General features: G+C 49.6%; 1 protein-coding gene across 5 annotated transcripts in view; it reads right to left on the bottom strand.

Moving 5' to 3' along the window:
• ALPK3 (alpha kinase 3) overlaps window positions 1-25,961 on the bottom strand; it is a 57,546-nt gene that overhangs the window by 30,854 nt on the left and 731 nt on the right. For 2 of the 5 annotated variants that reach the window (XM_070775171.1, XM_070775170.1), the window contains 3 exons: window positions 13,456-13,577; window positions 1,830-1,947; window positions 97-1,336 (listed from right to left, as the gene is read on the bottom strand). In XM_070775171.1, coding sequence (XP_070631272.1) covers window positions 97-1,336; window positions 1,830-1,867 — 1,278 coding nt within the window. In that variant the 5' untranslated portion in view covers window positions 1,868-1,947; window positions 13,456-13,577. Of the gene's footprint in view, window positions 1-96; window positions 1,337-1,829; window positions 1,948-13,455; window positions 13,578-17,334; window positions 17,374-22,207; window positions 22,412-25,961 lie in introns of those variants that run through there. The other 3 variants (XM_070775172.1, XM_019983303.2, XM_070775169.1) reach the window with 3 other exon arrangements.

The following is a 25,961-nucleotide window of genomic DNA, read 5'->3' as shown; positions in this document are numbered from 1 at the left end:
ATATCCCACTGCTCACTGGCTGCCAAGCTGTTACAGCAACAGTTTCCATGAGGTCAGTGCCCCAAGCGGCCTCCAGGTCCCAACACCCACATGTACCTTGCCTGGAGCGCTGGGGCCTGCTTGTCCCTGCAGGGGGCTGTCCCGGGTGCTGTGTCTCCGACGCGCGGGGGGGGTGGGCACTTGGGCAGAAGTCTGGGATGGAGTCTTCCCCGAGCTCTGAGCCCCGGGTTCCGAATCTTGACTCAGGGAGGAATCAGGCTTGCTGCTGGCAGTGGGCTCTCCTTTGAGCTTCGGAGGGGCAAACCTCTTCCTGTTGAAGGGCCTGGTTGGCTGGGGGGCTGAAGGCACAGGCTGGCCGGGGGCAGCAGGCCCCCTCTCACCTCCAGCTTCGCTGGATTCCCGACGTGAGGGCCTCTGTCCAGGTGTTCTGCCCCGAGGGGTCTGGGCCTCTGCTTCCATCTGGGGCTGGTCCGCTCGGGTGCTCTCCAGGTACATGTCCTTCAAGGAGAAATACACTTCCGGCTCTGGGCCTGGGACAGGGGCCGGGGCCTGAGTCTTCTGGGCCTGGTCTGGAGTACCTGCACCAGAGGCTGGCTTCCTGGTGCCATCTGCTCCAGGGGATCCAGGCCCCCGGGCAGCCCTGCCTCTGGGCCGGGTCTGAAACTGCTCCACGTCCAAGGGCCCCTGTGTCCCACGGGAGTCAGGCTTGTCTGAACTGGGGAAACGGTTTTCCGAGGCACGATGGCTTTGAGCTGCCTTCTCCATCTCTGGTTTCCGCACTCCTTGCTTAGGTTCCATGTCTTTCTTCTTCTTCTTGGCCCCAGACTCCTTTTTGGGAGCTCTCTGAGGCCCCAGCTCCATGGCCTCACAGATGTAGGTCAACAGGCCACGCTCTCCATCCTCCCCGTTCTCAGGGGCAGCCTCCCCATTGGTGGTCACCTCTCCAGAAGCAAGACTGTTGATTAGGCCCAAACCTGGGTGCTGACCAGGCTCGGTGTCTCCCTCCTGCCAAGCCACTAGGGGTCCATCTTCGACTTCCCGGGCAGGGGCCGAGGGGACAGGCACCTCGGCCCCGCTCAGCCGCCGCTTTCGCTGGAAGCGGTCAGGGCTGAGTTTGCGCAGGGCATCAGCCTCGCCCACAGCCTCCTTCCCGTGCTTCCAGCTCTGCTCGATTTCCCGCATCTTTGCTGCAGCCTTGCGCTTCAGCTTGGCAAACCAGCGCTGGTGGATCTTGTATTCAGTCATGGTGCCCACCTCCAAGACCCCTGAGCAGGACACAATGCCCTTGGCGTTCCGGGCAGAGGCCTGATAGATGGCAGCATCTTCCTCTCGACACCTAGAGGCAGGAGCATGAAGTGGAAGGTGAAAGCCCCCCATCCCCATAGCCAGAGTCCTGCCCCTGCCAGCCCTTCCTCAAGTGCACCCCACCCCCCACTCCTCACCACAGCTGAGGATACTGAGGCTGGCAAGACGGTAGGAGCTGCCCAAGGCCACGCTGTTCTAGGAGGGATTAGACCTGGGGCCCAGGAGGCTCCCTTCATGAGCAGGTGACCCACACAGCCCGTGTGGGGTAAGGATGACTTGGGAGCTTTTTTTGGCAGCTGACCTCATGGAAAATGTTTCTATGGGTCAGGACCTCCTCTGGCTGTGCTCAGCTCTCTGGCTGTCAGAAATACTCCCATCCTGGCCTTAGGAGATCCCAGACACTGGCAGCCAGACACGCTTCACCAGGTGGTTCAACTCTGCAGCAGAACCCTGCCCCCACCCCAGACTTGGGTCACAGGACCTGCAGGAGGGCAGACAGAGCATAACGGGCCCCGCCTCCTCACCTGTAGAGCTGCAGGGTGTGACGGTTGCCCTGATGCATGATCTCGTATTTGGGCAAGCCACAGTAGCGGTCCAGCTCTGTGTCATCCTTGTACCAGGTCACCTCTGGCTCTGGGTACCCTAAGAAGGAAGCAGCAGATTGGGTTGCAGAGAAACCAGTTCCAAAATAGTGGGCAGAGAGAAGAGGATCCCGTGGCTTCCCCAGACCACCTGAAGAGACTGGACTGGTCCACGTGCCCCGGGTTGGCAGGAGGAAGAGGGCTACCCTATGGCTCAGCTTATATTTAGAAGCTAGGCCCTATCAAGGCCAAAAACTGTTTCCCTTCAGCAACTGGAAGGCAAACATAGAGGAGAAATTTCCTGGCTGCTGATTAGAAGGGAAGCAAGGAGTTTCCAGAAAGCTTTAGCTGGTAGTAATAAGCGTCCTCTCTTCAGTGGCCTGTTGTACATCCTCATCTGTAATAATAGCTCTACTCTCAGAGGTCTCTCCCCAACACCCAACATCAGCACCAATGCCAAGCACCCTTCTTTCATTCCAGGTTCCTGAGCTATTAGTATCATTTGATGACACAGCTAAAGCATCTATCCATCCATCCACCCATCCATTTGTCATCCATCTATCCACCCATCCACACCTACCTTCTCCCCCATTCACTGCTGTGAAACTGACTGAGGTATTTTTCCAGCCCATCCTTTCTCAACTTTCAGCCCTACTCACAAAGAGAGCTTCTAGCTGTGAGGGCCACGTGTCCCTGCCTCCCTGGCCACCTAGCTGATTGGTCCAGTAATGGACACATAACCACTTAATCTAATTCAATCCTTTGACCTAGTATTTGGGAATTGGAACATAGAGACAGTCTATCCTTGGGTCTGGAAATAACTTGGAAGAGGTGCAACCATATTCTGCTACATGGACTGAGAAGCAGACAAAGCTACAGTGAGATGGAAGTGAAGTTGGTGTTCAGGATAGAATGAAAAAAAGGAGACAGAGAGGGTAGTCCTGATATCCTTCCAAATACTGGTTCCATTCTTTACCTGGCCACAGCCACACTCTTGTGAATTCCATAAGAAGTCCATCTAAGCCTTACCAAGGAGTTCTGTTTCATTTCTTAAGCTGACTTCAATTAATTTGCAATGGTTATTAGAAATTAGAGACTCCTAACATTGTTGCTGTTCAGTCACTAAGTTATGTCCAACTCTTTGCAATCCCATGGATTGCAGCACACCAGGCTTTCCTGTCCTTCATTATCTCCCCGAGCTTGCTCAAACCCATGTCCATTGAGTCAGTAATGGCATCCAACCATCTCATCCTCTGTCATCCCCTTCTCCTCCTGCCCTTAATCTTTTCCAGCATCAGGGTCTTTGTCCCTTAAATATATGTATATATTAGGTGTGTGCTGACTGCCAAGCAAGGGTTATGAAGATACAGAAGCTTGACAGCTCTGCTCTCAGGGAACCTACTGTACAATAGAAAAGATAGGTCTCCACACAAGGCAGGGATGCACCTGCAACTGGCACTCATGTGCTCTGCCTTCCCTGCTGTCTCGATAAACTGCCCAAGTGCCTGTCTAAGACACCCTCACTGGATCCCATCTCTTCCTGCCTCATCGAGGACATCTCTCCAGCTTGTTCCTCCTTTCCTGAATTTTCAGGCTTTTCCTCTCTTAGATCATTCCCATCAGCATACAAGCCTCTATACTGTCTTCCTTCTTTTCTTTGACCTCACATCCTTCCCTGGCTCCTGCCCCCATTTCTCTCTTTTCTTCTTTACAGAGAAATTATTTGAAAGAGCTTTCTGTACTCATTGTCTTTACCCTGTTTCCTCCGATCAGGCTTTTGAAACTACCGCTGCACAGGAATTGCTCCTATCAAGGTCACCCGTGACTCACATATCACCAAATCTCTCAGCATTGACCTTCCCTTCCTGAAACCTTTTCTTTGCTTGCTCCTGGATGCCCCTCCTTCTGAGTGTCTGTGCTACTCTACTGGCCACTTTTTCTAATCTCTTCATCTGCCCTCTCCCCACCACCTAGACCTAGAAGTGTTAGATGGGCCAGGGCTCAGGCCTCAGAACCATTTTCCATTCTCTCTATATATAACCTAGGGGATCTAATCCTGTCCTGCAGCCTTTAAATAGCTATATCTTCCTAACTCCCAAATTTGTATCTCTAGCCCAGACCTCCCCTGAACTCCTGGTTCTTATTTCTGACTGCAAACCTGACATCTCCACTTGGAGGTCTCATGGGTATCAGACTTACCCAAGCCAAGCTCCTTATTCCCCTCACCAAGCCGAGTCCTACTTACCTCAGTAAATGGCAACTTTATCCTTCTAATTTGGCTCAAGCCAAAAACCTAGAGGTAATATTTTATTCTTTTATTTTCCTCACATCCACTCCATCAGATGATTCCACATGCCCTCCCTCCAGAATATATTCAAAATCTGATCACTTCCTGCCACTCCTTGCCACCAAACTGCTCCATCAGCATCATCTCACACCTCAATTTCTCAACAACCTCCTTGCTTATCTCACTAGTTCCAGCCTGGCCTTTCTTCAGCCCATTCTCAGCACAGCAGCCAGAGGAAGTAAATAAGGTCAGGTGATAGCACTTCTCTGCTCAAAACACTCCACTAGCTCCCATCTCATGAAAGCCCTCATGATCTAGGCCACATCAGCCCACTGGCCTCACCTCCTCCCACTCTCTACCTTGCTTGCAGTACCCCAGTCATACGCCCCTGCTGGCTGGCCCCAAGCATCACATGAGCGTCACATATTGATTCCTCTGGCCTCTGTCCGCACTTTATCTCCATGGAGAGACCTTCCCTACCACCTGTATGCAATAACCACTCGCTCTCCCTGGTGATTCTTATCTCTCTTACTCTTTCTTTTTCTTTATATTCTTCATAGAATAGTGGCCACGGGACTGGAAAAGGTCAGTTTTCATTCCAATCCCAAAGAAAGGCAATGCCAAAGAATGTTCAAACTACCGCACAATTGCACTCATTTCACATGCTAGCAAGGTAATGCTCAAAATACTTCAAACTAGACTTCAACAGCATGTGAACCGAGAACTTCCAGATGTTCAAGCTGGATTTAGAAAAGGCAGAGGAACCAGAGATCAAATTGCCAACATCCACTGAATCATAGAAAAAGCAAGGGAATTCCAAAAAAACCCTATGTCTGCTTCACTGACTACACTAAAGCCTGCTGTGTAGATCACAACAGTGGAAAATTCTTAGAGAGATGGGACTATAAAACCACCTTATTTGTCTCCTGAGAAATCTGTATGCAGGACATGAAGCAACAGTTAGAACCGGACATGGAACAATGGACTGGTTCAAAGTTGGAAAAGAAGGATGTCAAGGCTATATATTGCCACCCTGCTTATTTAACTTACATGCAGACTGTGTCATGTGAAATGCTGGGCTGAATGAATCACAACCTGGACTTGCAGGGAGAAATATGAACAACCTCAGATATGCAGATGACACCACTCTAATGACAGAAAGCAAAGAGGATCTAAAGAGCCTCTTGATGAGGGAGAAAGAGGAGAGTGAAAAAGTTGGCTTAAAACTCAACATTCAAAAAACTAAGATCATGGCATCCGGTCCCATCACTTCATGGCAAATAGATAGAAGAAAGGTGGAAACAGTGACAGATTTTATTTTCTTGGGCTCCAAAATCACTGCAGATGGTGACTGCAGCCACAAAATTGAAGATGCTTGCTCCTTGGAAGAAAAGCTATGACAAACATAAACAGCAGATTAAAAAGCAGAGACATCACTTTGCCAACAAAGGTCCGTATAGTCAACGCTATGGTTTTTCCAGTAGTCATGTATGGTGTGAGAGCTGAACTATAAAGGAGGCTGAGCGCCAAAGAACTGATGCTTTTGAATTGTGGCACTGGAGAAGACTCTTAAGAGTCTGAGCAAACTCTGGGAGATGGTGAAGAACAGGGAAGCCTGGCATGCTGCTGTCCAAAGGGTCACAAAGAGTCAGACACGACTGAGCAACTGAACAATGCATTGCTACCTGACTGATTATACCCTGATGAGTTTCTACCCATCTACTCCAACTCCCTGGGGAAAGAACAGCTCCATGACTTGTCTGTGTTATTCGCTGCTATGTCCCCAGTTCCTAGAATAGTGTCTGGTATCGGGTCAACACTCATTAAGTATTTATAGGTGAATGAATGAAGCAATGCACTAAGGGCTCAGGGTACAGAGAAGGGAACAGGCACCTGCGGCTAGGATTCAGGGAAGGCTTTATGGCATGCGAGGCATTTGAAATGGCTGTGAGGGGGGTGGAATTTCAGAAAATGTGGGTTCAGTGTCTTCACTTCCCTTCCACAGCACAAATCCTGATACTGGAACCGTTCCCTTCTCTGTTTCCTCTCCTCTACTTATACCCCATGTGCGTCATCATCTCTCCTTCACTTCTGTATCTCTACCACCTAAGACAGTGCCTGGCACATAGTAGCTACTTAATAAAAATCTGCTGGATGAGTGAGTAAGGGGAAAAGTGAGTGAACAAACAAGAGGTTGGCAGGGAGGGCATGCTGACGAAGAACCATGACACCAGAGTGTGGGGTGGAAAGCAGAGGGCACACTGGGGAACCGTGACAAGAACAGGGAGCAAAGGAGGCGAGGCTGTGGCTGCGTCAGCCAAAACAGACTCTGGGCAGCCCTGACTGTAAAGCGAGCCCCATGTTTCCATTGTGAGCTAAAGTCCCTGGTTACATCACCGTGCATGTCCTCACCATCTCGAGCAGTGAGCTCATCCCTGCAGGAGCCCAGCTCAGAGCCTCCTTGCCCCATGATCTGCCCAGTTGGGCCTCAGCCTCCAGGGCATCTGAGTCCAGTCAGGCTGCAGCGAGAGGGCAGGGACAGGGCAAGAAGGGGATGCTGAGGGGGCCCCACAGCCACAAAGCTGGGGGACTCCAGCCCCCACGCCACCTTTTGGTGTCTCTTCACTAGGTGGGGGCCAACCTGAAAGCTTGGGCTCTCTGGCAACAATGAGTTCTGGTAACAACTTAAGTTGAGCAGAAAACATTTCTTTGTCCCCTGGGTAATATGAACTGTATTTTGAAACACACAAAAGCAAGGGAGGTCCATTACTCCCAGCTGCACACACACATGCCCATGTGTATGCCCACAGGCCGGCACACATACACACACACACACAGGCCTGGCCAGGAAACCCCACAGTGGTACTGACCTGTGGCCTTCCCTCTTCCCCTTCCTACCCTGACACCTCTGCTCCACAGCCAGCATGCCTCAGTCTAGAAGAAATCTAGCTCAGAGACTTACAGCTTCATCCTAACCACTCCCAGTTTGGAAAAGCTCAGATTCAGGAGAATAATACTGATGAATGTATATATTTAGAGTTTTCAAAGAGCTTTCAAAGATAGAATTTTATTTGGTCCTCATAATAACCCTGTGAAGACAACTGTGAACATTTATTGAAGACTTACTATAAGCCAGATACTGAGCTGGACATTTTTCCTGTATTACCTCATCTGCTCCTCTCATGAGTCCTATGATAAAGGTGCTGTTATACACCCTCGACTTAAAGGAGAGGAAACTAAGGCTTCTGTCCAAAGGTGTCCAGCTGGTACATGGAAGAACCAAAATCCAAATCCCCCTCTTCTACAAAATAGGCAAGGCGGGTCTCTGAATCTGTCTTACACAAAAGGAACATGAGACTCAGAGAAATGAAGTAACTTACACAGGGTCACATGGCTGGCACATGAGAAAGTCCCTGGCTTCCTTTCCCTTATTCCTCTGTTCTTCTCACCAGGAATTCTGGAGATAATATGTAAGTTTCTGCCCCCAGCAGTCATCATCTTAGATTTATTTCTCTAAAAAGAATATCTTCAGGAACTTGCTTCTGTCTAAGTCTAAAGGCTAACTCCCGGGGTACTCTTTCTACCCCCTTCTGATGCCTATGTCAGAAGCTTTCTCTATCTCCTTTATACTTTAGTAAAACTTTATTACACAAAAAAAAAAAAAAAAATAAAGGCTAACTCCCTCTGTCCAGCTGGCCGCACACACGCACAAGCTAACAGAGAATTGACAACAGAGGTAAGGAGAGTAGGGGAAGGGGATCACCAAGCTAGACAGAGGTGGGCACCTCGAGAAGGACAGTAGCCCTGGCCAGGGGGTCCCTGAGGGAGACAGGAGCCAGAAGGCTCCACAAAGGCCCACTATCCCCCATATGCCCACTCTGAGAGGGAAGAACTCCAGGGTCATATGCCACTTCTTAAAGTCCCAAAGGACTTTCTGTAGAGTCAGCCAGCAGGGGTTCTGCCACAGACTATTCTTCCTCACCTGAACCACGGTTTCACCCACCACAAAAGCATCACCTCCTCCTGGCAGGGCCCTGCTTAGCCTGACTCATCACAAACTCATCTAGGGAACGCTACCAGCAGGGTGGGAGGAAGAGAGTCAAATGTGGTCACTCTATCTCCATGGAACAAGCCAGGATCACCACGCCAGTCTCATGCAAAGGCCAGTCAGGTTTACAGCCACCCACCATTCTCCACTCCAGATGGGGGTGGGGCAGGGTGGAGGGGAGACCCACTTTCTAGCTCTTGTCTTCTTTGTTCTCTGATCTTTCTATATAGCCCTTTCCCTTTCCCTGGCCCCTTTCTTACAGTCTACCTTTTCTCCCTGTTAATATAATTGGGAAAGGCTTATTTATAGTGCACTATGGTAATCACAGAGTCTTCGTTGCTAATCTGCTACATGAAATTCAGGTAACCTAAGATCTCTGACACAGGTGGGGGTGAGGAGTGGGAAGGAGGAACTAGGTACAACAGTGGACTAAGGTATGGATGGTAGAGACAGCGAGTGCCTGGAAACCTCACAGCCTTACTTGGTACAGCTGTAAATCCCATCATGCCAGGTGCTCCTGAGCAGAAGCCCATCGCCCTGGTGGGTCATCATGAGATAAGGGCATTATGGCAACTGAGGGGAGAAAAGCTTGTTCCTTTGAGTTGGGCTTGAGGCATGGAAAAGCTTACTTCCATGATGACACTGGGGATATTCAGTAAAATACCCTAAGACTCTGTAAGTCAGACACGGGTCAGCTTCAGCACGTTGCTCTCAGAGTCCATGGCTACAAAGGACAGAATGGAAGCAGGAGAGGAGGGAGGCTCCTGCAGCAGCTGCTGTTGTCAAGGCACTGAGGCTGCAGCTGCAGTGAACAGGCAATGTGGAAGGTGTCATCAGCAGAGTCAGGGTCACCGCAGTCATACTCGCAAACATGTATTGAGCACCTTCTTCGTGCCTGCTGCATGAGGTGTCAGGGGTATGCTCTGTCTCATGGTCTTATGGGGAGAGAGAAGTAGGAACCAAGAAGCTGCACTGTGAAAGGCACAGCAAGAGCTCTCTGTGGAAATTCTGGAGATGACTTCCTAGAGGATAAGTTGGTTGAGCTGGGCCTTGAAAGATGAGAAGAAATTTGCCAGGCTTCTAGGTAAAAAGCAGCATCAGCATACCATCTACTTTCACTCTCTCACCCAAACCCACTAAACCACATTAGTTTTTTATTAAAAATATATGTGTGTATGTGTGTTAGTTGCTCAGCCATGTCTGACTCTTTGCAACCCCATGGATTGTAGTCCTAACAGGTTCCTCTGTCCATGGAATTCTCCAGGCAAAAATCCTGGGTGGGTTGTCATTCCCTTCTCCAGGGGATCCTCCCAACCCAGGGACTTGAACCCATGTCTCCTGCATTGAAGGCAGACTCTTTACCATTTGAGCCACCAGGAAAGCATATATATATATATATATATACACACACACATACATATACATATATACATATATATAATCTCCACCAAAATAAACCGGATAATAGAAATGAAAACAACAGGAACAACAATATTTTGAAAGCTGGAAAGCAGATGCACAAGTAGAAACTGACTTAACAGACTCAAGGCAGCTTAACCCTAAGATGAGAAACCGAGAACTATCCTTTGAACACCAGAAAATCCCCAAAGGGCACAGGAACTGGCCACCAGATACCTCTGGGACTGGGTATAAAGGGAAATAAGGAGAAGTTAAAAAGGGTGTGGAAAACAATTAGGTCTCTGGATCTCCTCACCCACTCCATACCACTGGGTAACCAACTGCTCCTTCCCCAACATGTCCAAAGATAAGGTTTAGTATCTGGGAAAGTAAAACTTTGCCCTGAGAGTAAGCCAGCACTGTTGAGGGCATGAATTTTCTATGCAAAGATGTATCTATGAAATAAATACTCTATCCTGGAAGCCCAGCCAACCCTCTAATCTGCAGAGCTTCCAGAAAACTCAGCAAGACACAAGAAGAGTACTCATTATGGAATATAGCTAGTCCAAGAGAAAGTAACTAAAGAAACTCATTTTGTCAGTTCCCAACTCTAGTGGTGGCCAGGTCACCCTAGAGTGAAGACTCAAGGTTTCAGGCTCCTCCTACTTGCCCAGAACTTCCAATCAGCTTTTTAGTCTCCTATTTGTAATTATTATCTGACAACCAAAGATTCCTAGATATCTGAGGAAACCCTATAAATAGGAGATGAAGAACCAAAACAATTAAATAGAAAAAAAGCAAACTGGAAGAAACAAACTACACAGGAAACTTTTAGAAAACTACCATTACTAGTCTCAGAGAGTTTAGAGAAAATATTACATTCATGAGAAGAACAGGATGCTTTAGAAAACAATTTTTTAAAAACTCTTAGAAATTAAGAACCCAACAAAACAGTTGAAAGATAATACTGAGGAAATCTCTCAGGAGGAACAAAAAAGACAAATAGGTGAAAGCGACGAAAGGGTAAGAAAATGAGTCTGGGGAGGAGATATGCACAGGTGTTCCAGAAAGAAAGGACAGAGAAAGCAGGAGGAAGAAATCAAGATCAAAATAATCTCAAATTTCTCAGAACTAAAGGCTGTCAAGTTTCCATACTGAAAGCATCCAAGCATGCCCCTGGATGAAGACACTCGTATCAAGATACACCATTATGAAATATCAAAACACTCTTAAAAGATTCCAGAGAGGAAAACCAGCCTCCTATATGGAATCAGGAATCAAAATGCCCTCTTGCTCTAAACAGTAACACTGGAAGCAAGAAAGCAACCTACAGCAAAGTTTTCAAAATTCTGAAGGAAAATTATTTTCAACTTAGAATTCTATACCTAGCCAAACTTTCCATCAAGAGTAAAGCAAATAAATAAAATAAAGACATTTTCAGACATAAATTGTCTAACATTTATCTACCATATACTCCTCCTACGAAGCTACCAAAATAAGAATGTAAGTCAAGAAAGAGACAAATGTAGAATACAGATAAACAGGAAGTCCATTAAAGGAGAGGTAAAGGGAGCCTGCAGGATGATGATGAAGGGAGATCCTACGATAACATCTGTGTACCAGACACACAGAGCAACCAAGTCACACTGGAACAGGATGACCCAAAGGAGAGAGAGGCTGAGAGCTTGTCATCATAATGCCTCCCACTGTTGTACCATCTTTGGGACCTGAAGAAGCCACTAGATGTAGCTCAATAAAGCCAGAGAGTAAACCAAGAAAAAGGAAGACATGAGATATGACATATAAAACATGACATATACACCCAGTATAACAGCTGTGTATTAGGCCTAAAGGCCACCAGTTCAACTAGAATAGGGATGTCTCTAAGGAAAGAAGCTGACAGAGGACTGATGGTATCAATCTTGTGGAAAGTTGTTTTAAAAGGCTTTTAGAAAGTATAAGAAAAATTAGTCATAGACACCAAATAGCTAATTAAAAGAAAAATTAAGAAAGGATTAACCTTATAAAAAACAGAAGAAAGAAATATAATCATAGTATACTACAATGTTCAGTTATGACTAATATTGCAGAGGCATAATAAAGTAAACAGTAAATATTGATTAAACAAAATTATGATATAACTATTTTTAGAAGGTAAGTGAGATGAAGCAGAGAAAATAACTGTAAAAAGAGCTAATTTCCTCTCTACTATAACAGGAATACTGGGTAGCATCTAAACTGGAAGACTCAAAAGTTAGCAGTATTCACATACTACACCAGCATTACAGAAATGTGTACACACCATAAGAAAGTGCTAAAGGCTGAATACAGTTGCTTCTGGGTAAGGCAAATTGATGAGAGGGGTGAATGGCTGTATTTTGATAACTGCATTTTTAGTTCAATTTGAAATTTTAAACTATTTGTAATATATTAATTTGATGAAATAAAAATTAAGTTTCATTTAAAAGGATTAAGGACGTTCTATATGGAGAAAATAACAGATGCAACAGCATGGTGTCGTGAAAGAGCTGAGTTTTCCTAGAAAATGGCTACTGCCAGAGTAATGCAGCAGATGCAGGCATAAACAAGCATCTCCTCTTTGCCAACTTCGTGGGCTTTGGCAAGTCACCTAACCTATTCTAGTATCCTTCTCTGTAAAATCTGACTAATAATAGCACCGACTTCACTGGGTTTTGTGAGAATTCAACAACAATGGAACCAGATAAATTTTGCAAAATGTGTTGTGCTGTACAAAGGTGAGGGATGCAAGCGCACCTCTGTGTCCCTGGGAAGTGTTCTCAGTTGGGAGCTCAGAAAGTTCTGGGCAAGGTGAAAACTGCCCAGGGAACCCAATCCTAGAGAAGCTGTTCAGCTGGCTGGGGCAGACATGCTCCCTAGAATCAGGGCATGTCACTGCTGGCATGTCATCAAGGGCATCAATGCTTTTGATTTACTGGAAAAAAAAGGGGGGGGAGGCGCTCTCAGAGAGAACCTTGACCTGATGGCTGCAGAGCTGGGAGAGGTAGGGCCCGTAGGTGAGTCCTACAGCCCTGGTGGCGTTAGTGCCATGGGAGCCAGTGCTGGGAGGTGTGGGGGAGGGGCAGTGCCCAGAGCCAGCTTCCCAGCCCTCGCCCCTTTACCCTCCCCTTCCAAGGAGTATCTCTCTCTTCCTATTCTGCCAACCTGTTGCTTCAAATTCCACCATGGAATTTGGTGAAATGCACATAATGATAGCTAATTGCTAACACTTATATGGTACTTACTGTATGCCAGGTATTATTCCAAATGCTTTGCATTCTTACCATTACAGTCTCCACTTTGCAGATGAAGTACTCAATATCATATAACTGGAAAGGGGACAAGCCAGCATCCTAAGCCAGGCAGCCTGACTCCAGCCAGGCTGGAGTCTGCATTCAGGTCTGCATTCAGGGTCTGCATTCAGAATCACTATATATTACTGTCTATCAGGCTTGAGACTCCGAAGTCTCAAACTACTCAGCTGTAAAATGGGAATATTTGAGAAGATGGCCTTGAAAACCTCTTTCAGCTAGAGAGCTTCTTTCCTTGGAATAAGATTCATCAGTCGCATATGCATGTCTGAGTGTGAGGAACCTATATGGAAGACAGGTTTTGAAGAACAGCAGGGTGTATGTGTGGCTTTAGAGTGGGAGGAGAAAGGGACCCCCACCCACATAGAGAAGTTAAACTGGAGAGATAGCTAAGAAGACCAATGTCAACTTGCACAGCCAACCCCTCTCCATGCCTGTGCCCACAGACCCGTTGGACCCTGACCTGTGTAGCAGCTCTGGCACAGATCATACAGACGGCCTCATTACCTGTGACGATGCAGGTGAATCTGACGTCGCTGTCCTCGGACACAGCCCGGGACTTGAGTGTGGTCTCAAATAGCGGCTGGGTCTCCTCTGTTAGCTGAGCAATGATGGAGCAGAAGGTGCTCCTAGGAAAGGCAAAGAACTGTTCAGAGCAGCGTTTCTCCTATCTCCACTGCACGATGCCACGGCCTGGAGTGGTCCAAGGTGGCTTCTATCTTACCATGTCCATCCAGCATCCTGTAGCCATGGCTCCAGCACCTGGGAAAGTCTTTCTTCAAGAGAGCTAGGTCTCATGGCCAGGATGGGGGCAGGGATGTGACCAGGGGCTGAATGGAATCCTGACCCAGACCCGTTAAAATGGGTCCCTTCTGACCAGGGACCAGGCTCCTGCGCATGCCAGACCACTAGTCCTGGCATTCCCATTCCATCCTTATTGGGGGGCCTTGCTTCACACTCCACCTTTCATCTTCAGGTAAGCTCGTGCATGGGGGAGACATACACATGGACAGGCCCAGCTTCAGAGATGGAGGTCCCAGCACAGCAGAGCCTCCATTCATGCCATGGAGGGAAAGCCCAAGGGTAACAGGTCCCAGGAACTCAGGGGTCAGAAGAAAAGCCCCTTTCTTTGTGAGGATAGACCCATAGCAGACCAAGAACAAGCTGGCCAATGCCAGGGGTCTAGACCCAATGGCAGCCTCTAGTTCCTAGGAGTATTAGAAAAGAAAGATTCAAATGAATCCTGACCCTACACAGGGCCATGGACCTCCAGTGGAAAGCCAGCCATGGCTCCCTTGCTCCCCAGTGGGTACCACATGCTCAAGTGAATATTGGCAGCTCCAGGACCTACCAGCAGGACTGCCAATCACAAATAGATCCACCCGTGCGAGAGTCAGGGCTTTTGGTTCCCTCGTGAAAGTCCATCTCCCAGAACTCAGAGGCATTTGTGGGCTCACTGAGTTGATCACAGACTCACCAGCACTGCTCAGCATTGACAGTCCTCTCCTACCTGCCCACACGCAGCAAACCACCATGCCAAACCCTTCATGGGCCAGCAGAGACACAATGCATCCCTAGGCGTGACGTGTAACCACATAGCCAGGTTGTGCGGTGCACAAGCCGTGCCCAGCCCTCCCCTTCCCGCCCCCAACCCACACACCCTCTGCTGAGCAGCAGGGAGGACTGTGAGGGATGATGTGAGGAGGAGCAGGAAAAACTGTTGGGGGGCAGACAGATCAGTGCTGCTTTGCTCTGTGCCTCGGAAGAAGGGGCAGTTGCCCATGGGCAGCGTGTGTCTGCCTGCGACCTCTCCACAGGGGCAGGTAAGAGTCTGTGGGAACACAAGCAGACAGGAGCTACAGCCCTGCTTTGTTGGGAGGGCATCCCCATTCAGTTGACCATCTCTGTGGATGTCACTCTGGACTTGAGTTTGAGGAGAAAGCTTGCATCCCAGGAGGAAGGCCTGGAATCAAGTAAGACTTCTGGACTGAGAGGGGTCCAACCGTCTCTGCACAGGATCACAGATGCTTGGGCCTCTGGGAAGCTGACAGGAGTCCTCGCCCAGAAAGACCACCCAGAAAGAGAATCCCAACTGGGGACTGTGGTGAAGGCTGCCATAACACTCCCTGCCATGCTCCCACCTGGAACCTAAGTAACTTATTAGACAGTTGTAAGAACTGTCTTCTTGTAGCTTACTGTTGGAAGAAACTACTGTCCTTTCCTTTTTCTTTTAATCCAGTCGAAAATAGAGGGTCCTTCAGGATCTAGACTGTCAACGCTCTGACACTTGGGAGTTACAACATCTGAAAACATTTCTCACTGCTCTCATACTACCAGCAATTCCTGACTTCAGGGAATACCAACTCCCAACCAGCAGTTTCTAGAGGAAACTGCCCTGCCAAAAGTCATTGTACTTCTATGATTTTGCGACTAATTCAAAACATCCCTAATTATGTCCTCCCTGCTGCTACTGCTAAGTTGCTTCAGTCGTGTCTGACTCTGTGCGACCCCATAGATGGCAGCCCACCAGGCTCCCCTGTCCCTGGGATTCTCCAGGCAAGAACACTGGAGTGGATTGCCATTTCCTTCTCCAATGCAGGAAAGTGAAAAGTGAAAGTGAAGTTGCTCAGGCGTGTCTGACTCTTCTCGACCCCATGGACTGTAGCCCACCAGGCTTCTCTGTCCATGGGATTTTCCAGGCAAGAGTGCTGGAGTGGGTGCCATTGCCTTCTCCAACCTAATTTGAATCCTAACCTACTCATGAATGTGAACCTGGCTCTTGTACTCAGCCTAGGCTCTTAGGGATGAAGCTGCTTGGACAGGTCTAAGAAAATAAGCAACTGGGTAACTGAAGAAAACAGGGAAATCAGGCTTCAAGAAAATTTGCAGAGACAAGTGCTCATGCTAGATATTTAACAACAAGGTAGTTATTTCATTATTTTTGTTTTATAAGAAAGAATACTTATCTTTTCAAATTCCCAGACTAAGTCCTAACTGTATTATAACATTCTTATAATGGAAAATCCTAAGTAACTGCTGAAGAGTATAGCTAGGAAAACACCCTCTAGGAAAGTGGATCCAGGGTGCGTTTGGTTGGGACAGAGTCATTGCATATACTATCACATTCTAATAACCTGTCACCAGCTTTCTGTTCCTATTTTCTAAACCACTCAGACGTGAGATGGACTCCAAGTCTGCTGCTTCCAGTCTCCTGGGAAGCCAGGAAGTCCACGCACCTGGAAGTGGTCTAGTCCTACCCTGACAACTCCAAGTCCTTCCAACTCCATGAATTCATAAGAATATCACAGCCTAATCATGTGTCTCTATAGAACTCCATAATCATCACTGGTTTTCAACATCTTCAAAGGAACCTAATCCTGCCCATAGGTTTGGTATTTACCTTGCTTTAAATAAACTTCCAAACTCTCTTTTAACACTTAACACACTCCGCTTTGAATGAGCTGGATACCCTGTCTTCTGCCCCTTCAGTATCTACTCCTGTCACAGGAAACGTACATAGTAGCTACTGACCATCCCTGTAGACGTTATTAGCTTTTCAGAAACCTGTTAGCTATGCAGAAATCTTTCTCTGTGTGAAAACTATGGCCAACTCTTCCCTAGATCTACCAGAGTCTGGGAGGAGGCCCAAGCAGTGAAAAGTAGCCAGGAAACGTTCCCATTTTGATCACAATTGTCAGTTCAGCCAGGGGTGGAGAGCTGTCTCCAGTTAAGGAGGTAAGAGGACAGTCGTTCAACAGGCAAACTCTGACTGCGGGCCTGCTGGAGCCCTGCTCTGTCTCTGAAGCGGATTCAGAGAACAAGTTAACACAGAAAGACATTCACATGATAGCCCTGACCTCACAAAGTTCACAGTCTGCAGGGGTGGAGAGAAGTCAAAGGAGAGGGAAATTCAGAGAAGGAGAAAACAGAAGGAGAACTTAAGGGACTGAGGAAAAAAAATTTTTTTTAAGGAAGTAGCCATGGTTAGAAGACAGACAATAAGCTGTCAAACCTAGATATGTGGTTACAAAAACCATGAAAACCTAGGCTGAGGGAGAAACGGGTCATGTGACTGGAGGCTCTCTGCTCTGGTCCCATGCCTATCCCAGGGGCACAGAGATAGAGTTGCAGGCATCTTGGGAACCCCTGCCTATCTCTGGGTCCCGGCACCCCCTTCAAATGGTCCATGCAAGCATCAACTCTGGCCCCCGTGAGATCCATGCTCACTGAGTGCCCGCTCACACCTTCCCCAACCACCCTCTCCGCTCCCCTCACCCCATGCAGCTTGGTTATTAGTGCACAAGCAGTCACCCAGAGACCCCTCAGTGCCCAGACCCAAGGGAAAAAAAAAGCAGTCAGAGAAATGTAATGCAATGGTGCGTTTACCTTCCAGAGCTGGGGTGAGATAACCGGTTGCTTGATAAGCTAAGCAAAAACAGCAAACGGAATCATTAGGCCAAAAAAGCAAAGAGAGGAGGAGGTGAAATCAACAACAGTAGGCAAAGTATTAATCGGCCACCATCTGGGGCCCAAGGGCCTTTCTATTAAAAGGGACCAGCTGTCTTACTTGGCCAGCTCCAGTTAGCAAGTGGCCTCACCACCGGACACCCATGTATCTGAAACCAAGAACTTGTTAAGTGTAGCAGGGTCCAGGGAAATGGTTAGGCAGGAGGGAGGCCCCTCGGGGCTGAGCTTTAAGAAAGGTGTGTCCTGGGTCCTTGAGTCACTCATAGCTGCCTGGCACATCTCCCCACCTCTGCAGCACACCAGCGGGTTGGGGGGGAGGCGGGGCGGGGCAGCTCCTGCTTCAACCCTTGGCCTTTTAGGGGAGAAGAGCCCCCAGTTCCTGGAAATCCCCTCAGAGGCTGGGAAGGAGACAGGTGGCTTGGAGAACACCCATTAATATGTTAAAGTACGGTTAAAGAGGCCACGCAAGGCAAACCAGCTGGGAGAGTCAAGAAGAGAAGGAAAACAAAGCGGTTAATTCAGCAGGAGCCAGGAGGCACCCAGTTGGGTCAGACCAGCACAAGGCCCATGACGCTGATCACCCCTCCTGCCCCAGGACAGCTGAGAGCTGAAACCAGCTGGGGGCTGGGTAGGCCACTGCAGGGTGAGGATCACACAGAGCTGCCCCTCGGAGATCCAGTGGGTATGAGTCAACTTTCACCTCTGCCTCCATTCCTTCCAACACAAGTATCTCCAGAGGGGTCTAGGGACACAGTTCTCTGGGAGATCTCAGGTCCCCACCCCTCCCAACTACACTTACTCCCTTCAGCTGGCCCCACAGTGAGAACAGCTCTCCCTTCATTATCAACAGCCCAATCTGCTCAATAGAACTGTCAGTCTGCATCTCTAACCACTGACAGCCTGTATCTGTATAACAAAAAACAAAAACAAATTCACCTTATGCCCCCAAACATGGCTTCCACTTCTGTGCGCCTGGATTTATGGATACCACTGGGGAAGTACATCCTTCAGACCCAAAGAGCCCTACCCCCAGAGAAGCTGCTGCTCCAGATTGCAGCTGCCTTTATTCAGAGCTTTAAAAATCCTCCAGAGGCCGTGAGGGCAGACCTCCCATGGTTTCAAGGCACTGGCCAACTCCATCCTTTCCTTATGATGGACTTCCTTTGCCTTTCTCCTTAGAATGGAGAGATTTTTCCTTTGCTGGGTCTGGATTTCTTCCCTGGGAAGGGGACGGGGAGAATCAGCTCTCTAATTCACAGGAAATGACAGCTTCCACCTGCAAGTGGGCAAGGGACTGAGCTGTGACAGTCACCCCTCCCTGGCTCTCTCCAGGGCTAGAGCTCCCCAGCCTCATCCTGATTTCTCCGGGCCTCACCCTTAGATAATCAGCCATGTCAGGAGGAGTCCCAGGCAGTGAAGGCATCTTGTCTTCAAAAGGTGCCTGTGACCTGCTGGCTGGGCCAGAGGTTGGCTCAGGGCTCTCACCTAGGAACTCCCCAATTACTGACTGTGAGAGGGTCTGAATCAGAGGCATCAAATGTTGGGATGTCATGTCTGACTTTTGCAACCTCATGGACTGTAGCCTACCAGATACTTCTATCCATAGGATTTCCCAGGCAACAATACTGGAGTAGGTTGCTATTTCTTACTCCAGGGGATCTTCCCAATCCAGGGATGGAACCTGCATCTCCTGCATCTCTTGCATTGGCAGGTGGATTCTTTACCACTGAGCCACTAGGGAAGCTCAGTGATGGGATAAATAGGCCTAAAAACATTCTTAGTGATACTTTCATTTTATAGAATAGAAATTCAGGGCCCACGAAGGAAAAGTCTCTTCATAAAGGAGAAATGTAGGCCTGGGAGGTGGCGGGGGGGGGGGGGGTGTTGGGGGGTGGTGGCAGGGCAGGAGGGTGGGGGGAACCAGGACTGTTCCTAGAAGCTGGGGCCTCCCATTCCTCCTGGCTTTCATATATTCTGGGACACAAAAGGCCCCCAGAAAGTCCTGGTCTGATGCCTCAGTTTTCCTGAAAGACCTAGACAATTTGCTTTACCCAAGCTGAACAAGAGATGCCACAAAACTACAGCAAATATCACCGGCTCTACTGCTCCTCTGGGCCCACTTGGGCCAGAACATCCAAGAAATGAGGAAGCAGAGATTTCTGGAATGTCTCGATGTCCCTCAAAATCCAGTTATAACTGCGAACACCTGACTGTGGTTCCTTAACCTTCTCTAGCTCATCCAGGCTCCATCTTCCCATAAAAGTGAGGTTGGATCTGTAGGAAGTTTGGGCAACAGTTTGGGCGGGTTACGTGCATGTTGGACCTCTCACTCCTGGGCTAACTATGGATTGGAAATCCCCCCAGGGTTGGAGAAAAGAAAGGAATGCATAGGAAGACAAGTTCTAGACTTGGGCCAAAGCTTCTGATACCTGGCTCCCAGCTCAGCTGTCCATCAGCTCACAGGGGCAGTCCACTCTCCCAAGGCTCACAGAATGATGACTCACAAGCTCCATGATAGATATGTATGGAAGTAGACCCAGGAAAGGTTGAAGTCAGGAGTGGGTGGGCTAGAATTTGCCTCTCAGTCAGAATTCTGGAAGAGTCAGGGCTCAGGAGCCAGGGTTAGCTGACAAAGCCCTCAAGGGACCCTCTTTCTTCATCTCTTGGCCCCTCTTCCCATCCCCACAAGCATTCAGGTTGCTCTGAGAGACAAAAGGCTGTACGGTTGCCTGCTCTAACACAAGAGTCAGGTCTTGACAGAGAACTATGAACTGGCCCCTGCCCCACCTCAAGTCCCCAACAGCCCCATTCACTGTTATAGTCTCCCCTCCTTGGCCAGAGGCTTTTCCAGAGGTGAGAGAAACCTGGCCTTCCTGGTACCTCAGGACCTGGCTGGTCTGTGGCTACCTGGAAGGGGCAAGCCCACAGGCCACGGTCTTGGGCTAGAAAACCCTCCCTCCCAATGTCCCAGCCCTGCCTCTCCAAGCACTTGATGAAAAGAATCTCCATTTAAGACCATTCTCGCTCAGGCCCAAAGGGACCTAAACCAGACACTTCTAACCCACCTGCAGTTCTCAGGCTGACACACTGCTCATCAGATATGTAATTGTATCTACCATACAACTGCTCACCCTTTTTCCTAACAGCCCCATTCCCCTGACCTCCAAGTTATGTCTGGTTTGCAAGCCACCCCAATGTTGTCTCCGAGAAGGGCCCTGCATCCCTCTTCTGCTGTACCACTGGTGCTGACAAAGGCCAGACACAATCTCAGTTACAAGAGTGAGACAATTGTTGAGGCTCCCACAGGCCAGTCAGCTTCACCACGGACTGGATAAATACACACATTCCATTCCAGTTTTTCCATAGATCCAGTGGTTAGAGGAAGGGGCATGCTTTCTTGGCAGCCAGGGGCCTTGGCGAGTCTGACTCAGTCACTAACAGCCCTCCGCCCTGCCCCAGACATGTGACACCATTTGACGAGTTTTATGCAGAAACCGGTTCTGGTTACATTTGAACTTTTCCAACTCCAAGGTCAACAGAACTCAGCCAATCCACGAGGAAGTGCCTGGGACTTTTCCTGAATGTCCTTGATGTCTGTTTTTGTGCCATTTTAAGAATGGAGGACAAGAGGTCCCCAGGCAGCTTCTCAGAGGAGGGGCTGTTTTCTGTATATAACCTATGATTAGCCAAGTTCTGGGGCAGGAACACAACCACTCACCCACTAGCCATCCATCACAATTCCCTTTGGAATAGACTCCAGAGTTGGAGGGAAACTAAGCTGCCCTTAGTTTAGAGGAGACAGGAAGTGTTCATCTTCATGGTAATGCACATGTCTCTGTGTGTCTGTGTGCCTTTGAGGGCCAAGAGACTAGCTCAGTCGTGTCCGACTCTTTGCGACCCTATGTAGCCCGCCAGGCTCCTCTTTCCATGGGATTTTCCAGGCAAGAATCTTGGAGTAGATTGCTGTTTCCTACTCCAGGAGATCTTCCCAACCCAGGGATAGAACCCCTGTCTCCAGCATTGCAGGCAGATGCTTTACTGTCTGAGCCACAAGGGAAGCCCTTGAGGGGCAAAATGCCAATCTATCCTCTTGTGAGTCTTTCCACCTGTGGGTACCCTAGCTCCTAAACCAAAGCAACCATACCTCTTCAACTCTTGGAAGAGGATCATTCGGGCTCCTTCCCTTGGCACCCTGGGGATGGCACCCATCACCCCAAACTGGGCAGGGCGACTGGCTGCCTCAGAGCCTGGAGCTCTGAATCCTCAGGCAGACTGACCAGCATTTCAGGCCACCCCTTCACCTCACCAGCCCCCACCAAGATCCCAGGAAAGACCAGGGCCCAGAGGAAGCACCTTCTTTGCACAGTTTATTTCTTCCCAGTGACTCCTGAACTAAGCAGACCCCCTCAGGGCAGTGCCTCTGGCATCCCCACCACCCCCTCCCCGCCAGCCAGCAGGAATGTCAGCCTGTCTGGCTTTCCTTATCTGGAATCCGAGGCCAGGGAGTAGCTGAGCGTGGGGCGAGGATAAGGAGGGGCGGGAATGAGGTGGGGAGATAAGGAGCCACTCGGGACCCTGGGAAACCACCCCGAAGTAGGCCTTCATCGTCCCCAGGGCCTCTCATGGCCTGAGGCCTGAGGCCCACGGAGCCGGCAGAGGCCAGGGAGACCCTGAAGGGCCCTCAGGGCCGGTCCGGCGGCACCATATCTCCACAGGCCGGGCGGGGCCCCTCCTGAGGCCTCGCTGGCGGCCTCTGCTCGCCCGCCGGCCCGGCCCCCAGGGCGCGACTCACCTGGTCTCAGGCCGCACGCTGAGCAGGTAGCTGCGGCTGGCGGGGCTGGGGATCCACACGGGCCCGTCGTCCTCGCCGTCGCCCCCCGCCTCAGACCGTCCGCCCGAGCCCCAACCGCGGCCGGGGGCCCTCCGCGACCCCATGCTGCTGCCGGCCCTGCCCGCCTCCTGCCCCTGCCCGCGCTCCCGGCCCCTGCCCGTCAGGCCCGCGCCGCCGGCCGCCTCTCTCGCCCGCGGCTGACGCGCGCCCCTATTTATAGCCCCGGGCCCGGCCGTCATCACCTGCTGCTGTCCCTCCCCCGGCCCGGGCCGGCCACCGCGGCCTCCGAGGCGCCGGAGGGCGCCGGGCCGCGAGGGGCCCCGCCAGGCCCTGCCTGAGGGGCCCACTCCAGGGCGTCGGCTCCTTCCCTCAGCCGACCGCCCGACGTGTGTGGAGCGCCCTCTTGGCGCCCGCAGCCACCCCGGGCGTCGGGGTCAGGGGTCAGGGGTCAGAGAGGCTTCAGGGAGAAAGAGCGGAAAGGGTCGGGGTGCGGTTCTAGAATGGGACTGAGCGTATGCCCCTCACCTTCCTCACCGGGTCTCTGGGACCCAGGCTTCCCGCCAGCCTTCCTTCCCCACTCTCCCTGTTTTGCAGATGTGGAAGGTCGGGCTTTGCGGCCTTTGCCTAGTGGAAGGTGCGGAAGGACCAGAAGAGCTGCGTGGGGTGTAGGGGGCAAAGCCCCGAAAGACCAAAGATGGCCGGGGTTGGGGCTGGAAGAGGCAGTGAAGGGGAGGGGAGGGAGGCTCAAAACCTGGACTGAATCCAGCGGGAGCCCAGACCTGTCCCTCTTCCTGGCGGCAGCCCTGACTGACCCTGGCCTTGCCAGTGGCTGTTGGCCCAACACTTAGACCCACACCCACGTACCTACATAAGTAACCTCAGTTCCGAGGAGGCCAGAACTCCTCAGAATGTTCCTCTCCATTATCTAGGGTAGATTAGGGGTTCAGTAAACATCTCTAGGGAGAAGGCGATGGCACCCCACTCCAGTACCCTTGCCTGGAAAATCCCATGGATGGAGGAGCCCGGTAGGCTGCAGTCCATGGGGTCGCTAAGAGTCCGACACGACTGAGCGACTTCACTTTCACTTTTCACTTTCATGCATTGAAGAAGGAAATGGCAACCCACTACAGTGTTCTTGCCTGGAGAATCCCAGGGATGGGGGAGCCTAATGGGCTGCCGTCTATGGGGTCACACAGAGACACGACTGAAGTGACTTAGTAGTAGTAAACATCTCTAGAATTATTGAACCTCCTTCTCCACCCTGTTCAGCCTCCATTTCCCAGCACCCCAGGGGGAAGTGGGCTGAGTCCTAATACCCAGAAACACGATATAATCATTCGACACTTTCTTAGATCAAAATCCTAAGTACTGTCTAATTCTGGTTGTAAAAGTGGAAGTGACCACAGTCTGTGTGTGTGTGTGTTAAGTCACTCAGTCGTGTCTGACTCTCTGACCCCATGGGCTACTGAACTGTAGCCCACCAGGCTCCTGGGTCCAAGGAATTCTCCAGGCAAGAATACTGACATGGAGAATACCCCTCCCTCAAGGGCTCTTCCCACCCCAGGGATCAGACCTGGGTCTCCCGCATTGCAGGCAAATTCTTTACCATCTGAACCACCAGGAAACCCTGTTTACCCATCCTTTCTTCTCCTACCCCTTTGAAAGCATCCAGAAAGTATCTGAGCTGGATGGTGATAGCCTAGAAAATTGGAACAAAGGAGTAGAACCCTCTGTTCTATAAGCTGCACTCACATCCTTACTCCTTTTGGAAATGGCTCTTCTTTCACTATGTGCTTCTAGTGGCAACTGTTTTGATCCTACATGCTCCCTCCCCAACTCCCTGAAACCTCCCTCAGACTCAAGCCAGTCTGCTCATGGTACCCAGGGGCCCTGATGCTGGGAACGATTGAGGGCAAGAGGAGAAGGGGGTAACAGAGGTTGAGATGGTTGGATGGCATCACTGACTCAGTGGATGAATTTGACCAAACTCTAGGAGTGGACAGGGAAGTCAAGCGTGCTGCAATCCATGGGGTCTCAAAGAGTCAGACATGACTTAGGACTGAACAACAATGGGCGTAGAGACTGAGCACGCACGTATCTCCTTGACCACAGAAGTAAGCATCAGACCCAAGCTATGCCAACCAAGGTTCTTTACCAAAATGTTTTCAACTGGAATTGGGAAAGAAAACCTGGACCTCTGTGGTGGTTAGCTGTAAGCTGCAAGGTCCCAGCTTTTAGTAGTGATGTTTCTTGCTGTGTGGAGAAGCCAATCTGCAGTGAGGAAGAAGGAAGCTGACACAGAGAGAAGCAAAGGCAGGGGGCACAGAGTCCTGCTGGCTTCCAGGTGCCTTGTTACAAGTGTTCCTGAGACCCAACTTTATCTGTGGCCTTCCTGCAGGTTGGCAGTTCAACCATTTCCTGGAAACTGTATCCAAAAATTATCTCACTTTGCTCAAGCTGATTCAAGTTAGACTTCTATTAGTGAAGTCTAAGAGTCTCAGCCAATACTGAAGACTCTTCTTCAAATGAGCCTGAACTTGCCAAATTTGCCCACACACACCCACACATATGATTTTCTGGTTTCCTGGAGGCGGGCATATTAAAATCTCTTCAGTTGTCTACAGGACAGTCCTTCACATATTCGAAAGTCTACTTGGAGTTTTGGTTCATTTGTTTAAGTTTAGAGTACCAATGGGGCTTCCCAGGTGGCACTAGTGGTAAAGAACCTGTCTGCCAATGCAGGAGACCCAGGAGACTCAGGTTCAATCCCTTGGTCGGAAAGATCCCCTGGAGAAGCACATGACAACCCACTCCAGTATTCTTGCCTGGAGAACCCTATGGCTAGAGGAGCCTGGAGGGCTACAGTCCATGGGGTCGCAAAGAGTCAGGCACAACTGAAGTGACTAAGCATGCACCCATGTATCAGGCTGGAGCACATGTGCTAGAGTCAAGGGTCATAGGACCTGTGCCTTCAAGACTCTTATGGTCTAACAGGGTGAGAGGAATAGAAGCAAAATACACTGCAAGGTGAAATGTGCAATTATAAAGCTATGTATAGGGGAGCATAAAGTATAGAAGAAAGAGTAGTTGGCTCTGCCTGGGGATTTGGTTAGGATAGTTTTCAAAGAAGAAAGTAAAGCTGAAGAAAGATTTTGGAAATGGCATAGGCGTTCACAAATAGACTGTTGTGGGTGGAGGGTAGGGTAGAATATTCTAGATGGAGAGACTAGTATGCACTAAGATAAGGAGGTATGAAACAGCTCAGTATTCACGTCACTCAAGTGTTAATGATTTGGGCAAATAGAGAAGTGAGGATATCCCTGGTGGTCCAGGGGTTACAGTGGTTACAAATTTATGATTCCAGTGCAGGGGTCATGGGTTCAGTCCCTGGGCAGGGAAGTTCTGTATGCCTTACGGTATGGCAAAAAAATAAATACACGTTTTAAAAAACTGAAAAAATAGAGAAGTGATTTAGGCAGGAACCCTCATTGTGAAGGCCTTGCCTAGTCCAGTGAGGAACCTGGACTTACCTTTCAGGCCGATTCTCTTCTGACAATGGAATATGGTGCCACTAGTTACCCCAGTGACTCTCCAGTTTATCCATTTCCTTTTGAAAATGTTACACACACACACACCCACAGAGGTCAAACCAGAGCAGCCCACAAATGAATTAGCACCTTTCTGGGTGTGGGCGTCACACAATTAGCAACAACTT

The sequence above is a fragment of the Bos indicus genome, chromosome 21 (genome assembly GCF_029378745.1).
Source record: "Bos indicus isolate NIAB-ARS_2022 breed Sahiwal x Tharparkar chromosome 21, NIAB-ARS_B.indTharparkar_mat_pri_1.0, whole genome shotgun sequence".
Taxonomy (NCBI): Eukaryota; Metazoa; Chordata; class Mammalia; order Artiodactyla; family Bovidae; genus Bos; species Bos indicus.
The sequence above is the reverse complement of the archived record's forward strand: the minus strand, read 5'-3'. Positions and strand labels throughout refer to the sequence as shown.